A 9,648-nucleotide genomic window follows, 5' to 3' on the forward strand; every position below is an offset into this window, starting at 1 on the left:
TTTACTAGGTTGTGTTTGCTAATTTTTTTAATAAAATATTTTTTTATTCAATTCAATAACGATATAAATAGACATGCACATTAAATTGATTGAATAAAATAAAATGATAAAAATATTATATAATATTGTACATATTAGAAATATTATCTGAAAATATTTTTTTTATTTTCAAAAAAATAAAAGTTTATTCATACAAAAGTTATATATTAGGAATTCAACCAGACTTCAGCCACCTTGGTTGCTGAAAAATCAGAGTTTAAAGTATTTTTTATCTAAAAACCTATTTTTCAATTTATTTTTTACCCCCAACATTTCTAAAAAAGATACCTTAAGAATTGTATTAAACATATTCATGACCTAAAAAATACCTTAGTAACATATTTATATGAGATCATATCACTAGTGATAATTTAATGATTAAAATCTTAACGTGATATCATCTTCACTAAAAAATTTAAATTATTATGAATTTTTAAAATATAATTTATAATATTTTTTTATCATAACCCACCTGATCCATTATAAGCTACAAGCTAGATCAGTTAATAAGTCGAATATTATAATTATGGTTTAAAGGTAAAAGTTTTTAAAAACACAATAAATAAGGTAATTAAATTAAATATATTGGGATGCATATTGTTTTTTTATATATATATTAAAATAATTTTTGTCATATTTTTTTATTTTATTAATACATTACAATTCTAAAAAAATTATATAAATATTTTTTCAAATTAAAGACGACCCAAACTCAAAAACAAAATGTGGGTTAATCTTCCCAGGGTAAAGAAAAGAAAAAATTATCCAACCCATAACTTTAAAATCGGGCCCAACCTAGTGTGTTGATCCATGGCGGGAACCAGATCAGGTTTTACAAAAAAAAAAAAAAAAAGTAAAACCGTAAGCTACCTAGTAAAACATTAAGGTTACCCCGGTAATTAGCCGACAAAAAGCAGTTGAATTTTCAAGAATCTAGCCGCGATCTAAAGAGAATAGAGCGAAACGTGTGTAAAGCAATCAAATTTTCAACGGCAAATCCCGTAATTATTCTCAACTCAAATGCCAAAATTACCAATGGAATGAAAATATCTAGCCTCCCGAAACCATGACGGGTTATCTATTCGATCATTCTTTTTATTATTCATGCCACTTTGGTCCTCTCTCTCTCTTTGTCGTCGTTTCATCCCTTTATTCTATATAATTTGTTTTATCTTGATACCTTATTTACCTACTCTCAATAATTATTTAATCCTTCTTTCAATTTATATAGAATATGACTTAAAATCATGCTGGTAATCACCAAACTATTTAAGCCTTTGGTTTAGAACATACTACAAGATGAATTTATTTTAGATGGATGCTGCAATGCACCTCATAAATAAATTTTTAATCAAAATTACAATAATCATTAGATTTTTTTATTTGTTTATGGGTAAAATATATTTGATTTTTAATAAATTCAACCATGTAGCTAAAGACTTCACGTTTACATCATTAAAAAAGCTTCAAAATTTAAAAATGTCTAGCTCTCCTTTCATTTCTTTTATATATACATATATAATTTTTACGCATATATCTATACATGTTTTTTGTTGTAAATATAACTTTTAATACATCTCTTTACGTAAATATTTTTGATGTTTGAAATTTATATGAGATCATATCACTAGTGACAATTTAATGATTAAAATCTTTATATGATATTAAAAAACCATCTCCATTGAAAAATTTAAATTATTATATGAAGTTTTAAAATATAATTAATATTATTTTTTGTTATAACTCACCCAATCCATGTTATCACCCCACAAGCCACGAGCTAGATCAGTGAACAAATCGAATATTATAATTATGGTTTAAAAATAATTTTTTTTTAAAACATAATAAATAAGGCAATTAAATTAAATATATTGCGATGCATATTTTTTTTTAATATGGTAAAATAATTTTTGTAATAATTTTTTAATACATTACAATTATAAAAAAAATACTAAAAAAATTATATGAATATCTTTTTAAATTAAAGATAACCCAAACTAAAAACAAGACGTGGGTTAATCTTTTAAAATAAGAAAAGAAAAAAATATTCAACCCATAACTTTAAAATCAGGCCCAACCCAGTGTGCTCATCCATGGCGGGAAGCAGATCAGGTTTAACAAAAAAAAAAAAATAAAAAAAAAAAAAGAGTAAAACCGTAAGCTACCTAGTAAAAATTAAGGTTACCCCGGTAATTAGCCGACAAAAAGCAGTTGAATTTTCAAGAATTTAGCCGCGATCTAAAGAGAATAGAGCGAAACATGTGTAAACCACGCAAATTTTCAACGGCAAATCCCGTAATTATTCTCAACTCAAATGCCAAAATTACAATTGGAATGAAAATATCTAGCCTCCCGAAACCACAACGGGTTTATGGCATTTATTCGATCATTCTTTTTATTATTCATGCCACTTTGGTCCTCTTTCTCTCTTTTTCGTCGTTTCATCCCTTTATTCTATATAATTTGTTTTTATCTTGAAACCTTATTTACCTACTCTCAATAATTATTTAATCCTTCTTTCAATTATATAGAATATGACTTAAAATCATGCTGTTAATCACCAAACTATTTAAGCCTTTGGTTTAGAATATACTTCAAGATGAATTTATTTTAGATGTATGCTGCAATGCACCTCATAAATAAATTTTTAATCAAAATGACAATAATCATTAGATTGTTTTATTTGTTTATGGGTAAAATATATTTGATTTTTAATAAATTCAACCATGTAGCTAAAAACTTCACGTTTACATGATAAAAAAAGCTTCAAAATTTAAAAATTTCACTTCTTTTATATATACATATATAATTTTTTACGCATATATCTATACATATTTTTTTGTTATAAATATAACTTTTAATATATATTTTAAATTATTTCCGATGTAAAATCATTTTCAACTGAATATATCAACAAAACGTTTTCTTCGCATCCATACATAACCATAATTACTACTTTTTTTTAAATATTCTCTTCTGATAATTGAAGAAAAAACCAAGTGATTACCAATATGAAGAGTAGGGATGACACACAATAGAGAAAACAGTGTCCATAATAAATTACATTGAGAATAGAGGGACGAAAACCACCGCTAACTCAAACAAAAACACCGTCATCACTGTCAACCCTCTCGAACTTTCCTCTCCCACAACCATCCCCTCGTTCTCAAAGATATTTTCTTCTCTCTCTGCAAACCCACAAAGGACACAAACAGCCCTTTATAGCTTCAGTTCTCTTCACATCTCCGAGACAAAACAGAAGAAACAAGGCAATCTCCTCCTCCTCTGGCCTAAGTTCTTTCCTCCTCTCTTGTTTCTTTGCTATGCTCGCTATACGAATTCTTTGACGACTGCGAGGCTTCCGGTTTACCGTTTTGTGAAAATTACTAGTATTTAAGCAATATGGATCGAGAAGGAGGGTCCAAGGGCGGATCTTGTTACTACACGGTTCTTGGGATTCGTAGGGATGCCTCCTTCTCTGATATCCGCTCTGCTTACCGAAAACTTGCCATGGTAAATCCATGAATTTAAAAACAGCCCACGTTTTGACCCTACTTGCTGGTTTATGATTTACCCTTCTAGCAAAATCTTCTGACTTTTTTTTAATTGTTACAGAAATGGCATCCTGATAAGTGGGCTCAAAATCCGGGTGTCGCCGGAGAGGCAAAACGGCGGTTTCAGCAAATTCAAGAGGCTTATTCCGGTGAGTTTGAGGGTGTTAATTGGGTGTCGGAGTTGTGTTTTTGAACGGAGGGTGATTATGGTTGATGGGTTCTTGCAGTTTTATCTGATCAATCGAAGAAATCAATGTACGATGCTGGGCTTTACGATCCTCTAGAGGAAGAAGACGAGGTCTGTTTAAAAATATCTTCTCTTTTTTAGAGGCCGAACAAACGGTGTCGTTTTTAGTTTATGGTTTGTGGTGGTTAATGATTGACTTTGCATATTCACTTTCCTGTTTGTGTGGGGTAATTGAGGTCCTAAAGGCAATTTCCTGTGGCACTTTGGTAAATATGGTGCTTGCTAAATATTTTATTAAAAAAATGTTAGCAATACGTGAAAGGGTGCAATGTATAATGCTTTCTTAAGAAAGAATATTAAAAGAACATAATCTCATTTTATGGTAAAAAAATTGGGTTTAAGAAAATTACAGTGTTTGGAAGTATGTTAGTTTTTTTTAGTTACGTTTCACATTAATAAAATATACAATTTTTTTTGTCTTTTTCTCATTGGTAATGCTTTGATTATCTAAAAAATAGAGAAAAAATCTAAAAAAATATTTTGATGTATTAAAAAAAAACATTTTTAAAAAGTATATACATCGTATACCAAACATATAAATTTATAGATTTTGTTAAACTTGTTCTCTATTAATTGTTGATATTACTTGGTTTAGGTTCATTAATTCCAATACCTTTGACCGTATGTCCGAATTTTTTTAATTTCTCAAACCAGGAATTTTGTGATTTTATGCAAGAGATGATCTCCATGATGAACAATGTGAAAGACGAGGTATGAAGTTTACTTTCCTGTTTTGCCCCCGTTTATGTAAATGTTAGTGTTTGTTCACTGGCCCGTCTGAAAAGGGTATAATGGTAAAATTGACCTGCCGACGGGGTGTTGAATATTCCAGGGAGATAGTTTTGAGGATCTGCAGAAGATGTTTGTGGAAATGGTTGGTGGCAACGGTGCGAGCTTCGATCTGAATGATGATGCAGCGAGTAAGAAGAGGGCACGTGTCACCACATCGAAGGGTAATGCGGCGAAGCGCAGCACCTCCTGCTGTTGATGCGTGAATCCTAGTGGATCACCAACCACATCTTTGATTTACCCCTTTTTTTTAATCTGTCGTGCCCTTTTGGTTTTAAAATGTTGGTCCCAAACTAAAGAAAAAAAATCTAATTGGGGTTTCTTGGGGAATCTGGTGTTTATTGGGGGCTAGTTTAGGTAAACAGAGCAATTTGTTCTTAACTTGGAAGGCTTGCGATGATACTAGATTGAATAAAAATATCTTCACCTTGTTTCTGTTTCTGTCTATGTATATATATTTCTTGTGCTGTAATTGGCCTTATTACTTACGTTGTTTTTATGAGCAATTGTCCTTGCCAACAGGAGACCCACGTGGGCATCCAATTCCCCATTTTAAAGCTCACAATTAGGCCATAGAGCATGGGAGTAATGTTGTGGAAATAATTGTTTTTTATAATTTTTTAAATAAAAAACTATTAAAATAATATTTTATTTTTTACATCAACTAATCAAAACAATTCAAAAATTATTAAAAAAAATATTTTTTTTTAAAGTGTAGTGCCACCTCAAAGCTATGAGTTGAAGGCAATTTAATTATATTTTAACTCCACACTTGTTTTGGTTAAAAAAAAAAAACGTTTATGAGACCAATCAATTATTCTATCATTTCAATAATGCAATGAGGTATAGGATGCGGGTTAGGTGGACTTTTAATTTTTAATTTTCTATTTTAAGGATATTGCTAATTTCTGGATCTGCCTACACTACAAAGCCAAGGCCATTGAAAATGCTGAGGTCCATTTTGTTCATCTCATGGTGTTGCGTGCAAAAGCTTTCACAGGGTCCATGGGTAATGGTGGTCTGTATGCAGTTAGGTCCGTGCCTGTAGTGGCAGGATGCTTCTAGTTCTTGCAACTTGCTAACTTATAAAGGATATTTGTCTCTGGCTTTTTAAGCTTTATTATTATTTTTTATTAATATTGATGTTCGGGTTAATTTATATGTATTTTAATTAATTTTATAAATTTTAAAATTAATAATAATATAAGCCCTTCAATGACCTTAAAATTTATGAAACTTGAACTAATAATTTCTAAAAAATAATTTTAGAACCTGACCAGTTAAGTTTCACATCTAATTTATTAATTTTCCTTTTTATACAAAGGGGTGGTGGTTGTCCGTTGGTGCTGTTGTGATCGGAGGATCTTGGCATAGAAGATTTTTACTGGGGAGTTCAAGTGGGCTGCGGCAACTAGGAGATTTTTTTGCCAACACCTGCAAGTTGCATTGTGTATTGCCAGGGAGATTAGGGGCGAATGACAATTCAAGATTTTTCTTTTTTTTTTAACCATTTAAAAAAGATTTTTCAATTACACAAAAAGATTTTTAAAAAATTGAGGGTAAGAAAAACATTAATTATAGGGGTAATTTTTTTTAATTAGGGAGTAGCTTTAATAAAAAAAAGGCAAGATTTTTGGCAATTAACACATCAATTATCTTTAATTAAAATAAAGTACTAAGATTTTTGCCAATTTTCTTAATTAAAAGAAAAGGGTTTACTTAAAAAAAAAAAAAAAGTAAAAAAAGTGATGGTCCAATTAGACCAGCCCATTAAGCCATTTTGGATCTAGACAGCACCGACCCGTTATCTTTTTCACTGCCGGGAGAGGGAGGTAGTCGCTGCTCTGTGAAACCAGCCTCACGTTGTACCCTCCACTCTAGGAGCCATGACACCCATGTCTTCACTAGGATGCCATGGTTCAACTCCTGGCTTCAAACAGACAAGCCAGAATCAAGCAGATCCAGACCCAACCATATGAGCTGAATCAATGTTCCTATCACCTCAAGCAGATCCAGGCCCACGTTACCAGGCTCAGCTGATTGGCAGGTGGATAGATGAGGTTTCTAATGTTTTGATGTTATTTCTTTGATTCCGATGTGGGATTGCTTTCTCTCTTTTTCGGGAGTCCATCATGCTTGACTCTCATTTTACATCAAATCACAAATGAGATGGGGAAACCTGGGTAGTAAAAATACTATATTGAAAACGAAAAGGATAAGAAGTTGAATAAAAATTAAATTGAATGTGTTGTGATTGGTTTAGATCAAACAGAAACAAAATAATGAAAAAAAAAATTATATTAAAAAAATACATGTAAAACTCAAATTACGAGACCGGGATAAAACTATAAAAAAAACTTGAAGATAACCACAAAATTAATATTAAAAAAAAACAATACAAAATGATGAGATCATGCGAACCCGAATCTCCAACAGATTAAATGCTGAAAGATGAAATCAATAAAAAATAAATTACACACAAATATCTAAAAAAATAAGGGTGAAAAAAACATTGATTAGAAGGATAAAAAAAATTCAATTAGAGAGTTAAATTAAATTGAAAAATAGTTTTAATAAAAGGAAAAACAAAATAAAAGAATGAGGGTTAAACTAAAAAAATATATAACAACAAAAAAACTGACGAATGATGAAATTGAAATCTAAAAAAACTTTAACAAAAATGCCAAGGAATTTTTTTGAAAAAAAAAACAAGGACTAAAATGAAAAACAAAACACGTGAGAAATTGTAATTGAATGACTAAATTTTAAAAAAATTCTATAAAATAAATAAAAACAAAATTAAAAATTAAAAGAACGAGGACTAAAAAAAACATATGGAAAATTATAATTGAAAGATTAATTGAAAAGAAAAAACTTTTATATATAAAAAAGGAATGAAATAAAAAAATTAAGAAAATGAAGAATAAAATTGAAAAGTAAAAAATAAAAAGGACAAAACGAGAGAAAAAAGAAAAGGAAAAAATCAAACGTTTACTAGTGACAATTTAACTATTGTAAACTGTCATGTTCTACTCCATAAAAAGTAGAACACGATGACACATATAGGAAAACAATGGAAGGCCAATTTTGGTCATTGGAGTACCACACACATCATCTTAGTGACAAGGACAACATCTACTCAATATGACATATGACAAGTTTTTTGAATTAAAAATATTACTTTAATAATAAATTACTACTTTACCCTCATAAAAACCAACAATTAACAACAAAATTGGAGCCAAAAGACTCTAATACATATGATCCAATGCATTAAATTTCTTGGATTGATACATTTTATAATTCTCTTGTATACAAAAACCAAGAATACCTTTATATCCCCGACTCCAGACAATTGATTTTTTTAGTCCTAGGATATTTTAGTCATTTTATTATTTATAAAAATACAGTAATGACAAAAATATCTTCACTCATATTAATAATAATGAATGCTCCGTGTAAAAATACCAAAATACTCCTCATTTAAATTTGAAAACAACTAATTTTTTTTACCAAGGCCGTAGAAGTCAATTTATTATAACATTACACTAATAACATGTTTGGGAATGCAGTGCAAACCGCGTTCCTAAAAAATTTATTTATTTATTTATTTGCTAAAATTTAATATGGTTTGTACGTTTTTGATCATTTTGATGTGCTGATATCAAAAATAATTTTTTAAAAATAAAAAAAACATCATTGACATATATTTCAGCACAAAAAGTTATTTGAAAAGCAAGTGCTATCACACTGTCAAACACCCGTTAAATCTATGACCACGGTGAATCCTCAATTGAAATTTAGTATATTTGTTATTATTAATTAACGTGGGATATTCTTTTATTTTCACTTGCAAAGATGGTACGTTGTCCATGCTTGTCACTTGTTTTAAGTTTATTAATGGTTTTTTTTTTAGAAAAAAAGGAAGACGCAAATGGCCATGGACGTCTGGCATTACAAAAATCCCAGCCTCAGACGATTAGACTAACTTAAGTTTTTGTTAGGCCCTGAAAAGCTGCATCTCGAAGCCCACTGGTCCCTCTACTAAACCAACCACTTTCAGGCCCAAGACATTTAACATGTCAATTTATTGATGGATCCAGTGTAATAATTTTATGTAAATTCGTTTGAAAATATAGTTGTGGTTATTTAGTAAAATTTTTTTAAAAAATTATTTTTAACATCAGCGCATTAAAATAATTTAAAAATACAAAAAAATATTAATTTGAAACAAAAAAATTTTATTTTCAAAAACGCTTTTAAAACACAAAAACAAACAAGACTGAGTTTTTCATAGTTGTAAGACTAAGTCTCGAAACTTACCTGAAAAAGGTTAAGGGTTATTGGATTAATCCACAAATCAAGGATTAATTATTTTCATCAAAACAATATTATTTTATTTTAAAAAATATTTTTTTTAAAATTAATTTTGTCGAGTTGCTAGTTTCGATAGAATTTAACCACATTAATTAAATCATCAAAGATGTAATAATTTCAATCGTATTTCAATCATTATAGTTCTGTGGTCCTCGCATTCTGACCTGCACAAATCATTGTACATAAAAATATATATTTTTTATTATTTTAAAACTCAAATCACCTATATGGATCAAACTCAGGTTGCTCGGTGACTCGGGCTTGATGTGATCTAAACTCATCCATCAATCTGTTCACTCTTTTTTTTTAATTCTTTTATGGTCAAAACAGTGTTCTTTTTATTTATTTTTAAAAAAATTAGGATTGATCACCCTCCTCCTGATTTGGGATGAAAACTCGAAACTCGCTCCAGGTTGGATATTAAAAACAACGATTATTTCACCTCTGGAAACGGCATCGTTTTAATTAGATGCAAATGCAAGACCCACCGCCACCGCTACCTTGCAGGTAGGACATCATTTTTTGTCCCTTCACTTTCAAAATTCAAATCAACTCAACTAATGGCACATCTCGTAATACAATTACGATCCAAGACCACTTTCTAACCAAACCCTATATATAAATACCTCTCTCCCACATCCC

The 9,648-nt window shown here is 29.9% G+C and overlaps 1 protein-coding gene across 1 annotated transcript; it reads left to right on the top strand.

The window, feature by feature from the left end:
- Positions 1-3,148: 3,148 nt before the first annotated feature.
- Positions 3,149-5,068, top strand: LOC18098616 (uncharacterized). The gene is made up of 5 exons (XM_006382361.3): positions 3,149-3,552; positions 3,655-3,742; positions 3,821-3,891; positions 4,495-4,551; positions 4,673-5,068. The coding sequence occupies exons 1-5, from the start codon at positions 3,442-3,444 to the stop codon at positions 4,826-4,828; spliced, it is 483 nt and encodes a 160-aa protein (XP_006382423.1). The 5' UTR covers positions 3,149-3,441; the 3' UTR covers positions 4,829-5,068.
- Positions 5,069-9,648: the final 4,580 nt, after the last annotated feature.

The sequence above is a fragment of the Populus trichocarpa genome, chromosome 5 (assembly GCF_000002775.5).
Source record: "Populus trichocarpa isolate Nisqually-1 chromosome 5, P.trichocarpa_v4.1, whole genome shotgun sequence".
NCBI classification, from domain to species: Eukaryota; Viridiplantae; Streptophyta; class Magnoliopsida; order Malpighiales; family Salicaceae; genus Populus; species Populus trichocarpa.

Coding starts and splice junctions, on each gene's coding strand:
- LOC18098616 (XM_006382361.3), top strand. CDS start 3,442: ATGGATCGAGAAGGAGGGTCCAAGGGCGGATCTTGTTACTACACGGTT. Junction 3,553..3,654: donor CTTACCGAAAACTTGCCATG/GTAAATCCATGA, acceptor TAATTGTTACAG/AAATGGCATCCTGATAAGTG. Junction 4,552..4,672: donor TGAACAATGTGAAAGACGAG/GTATGAAGTTTA, acceptor TGAATATTCCAG/GGAGATAGTTTTGAGGATCT.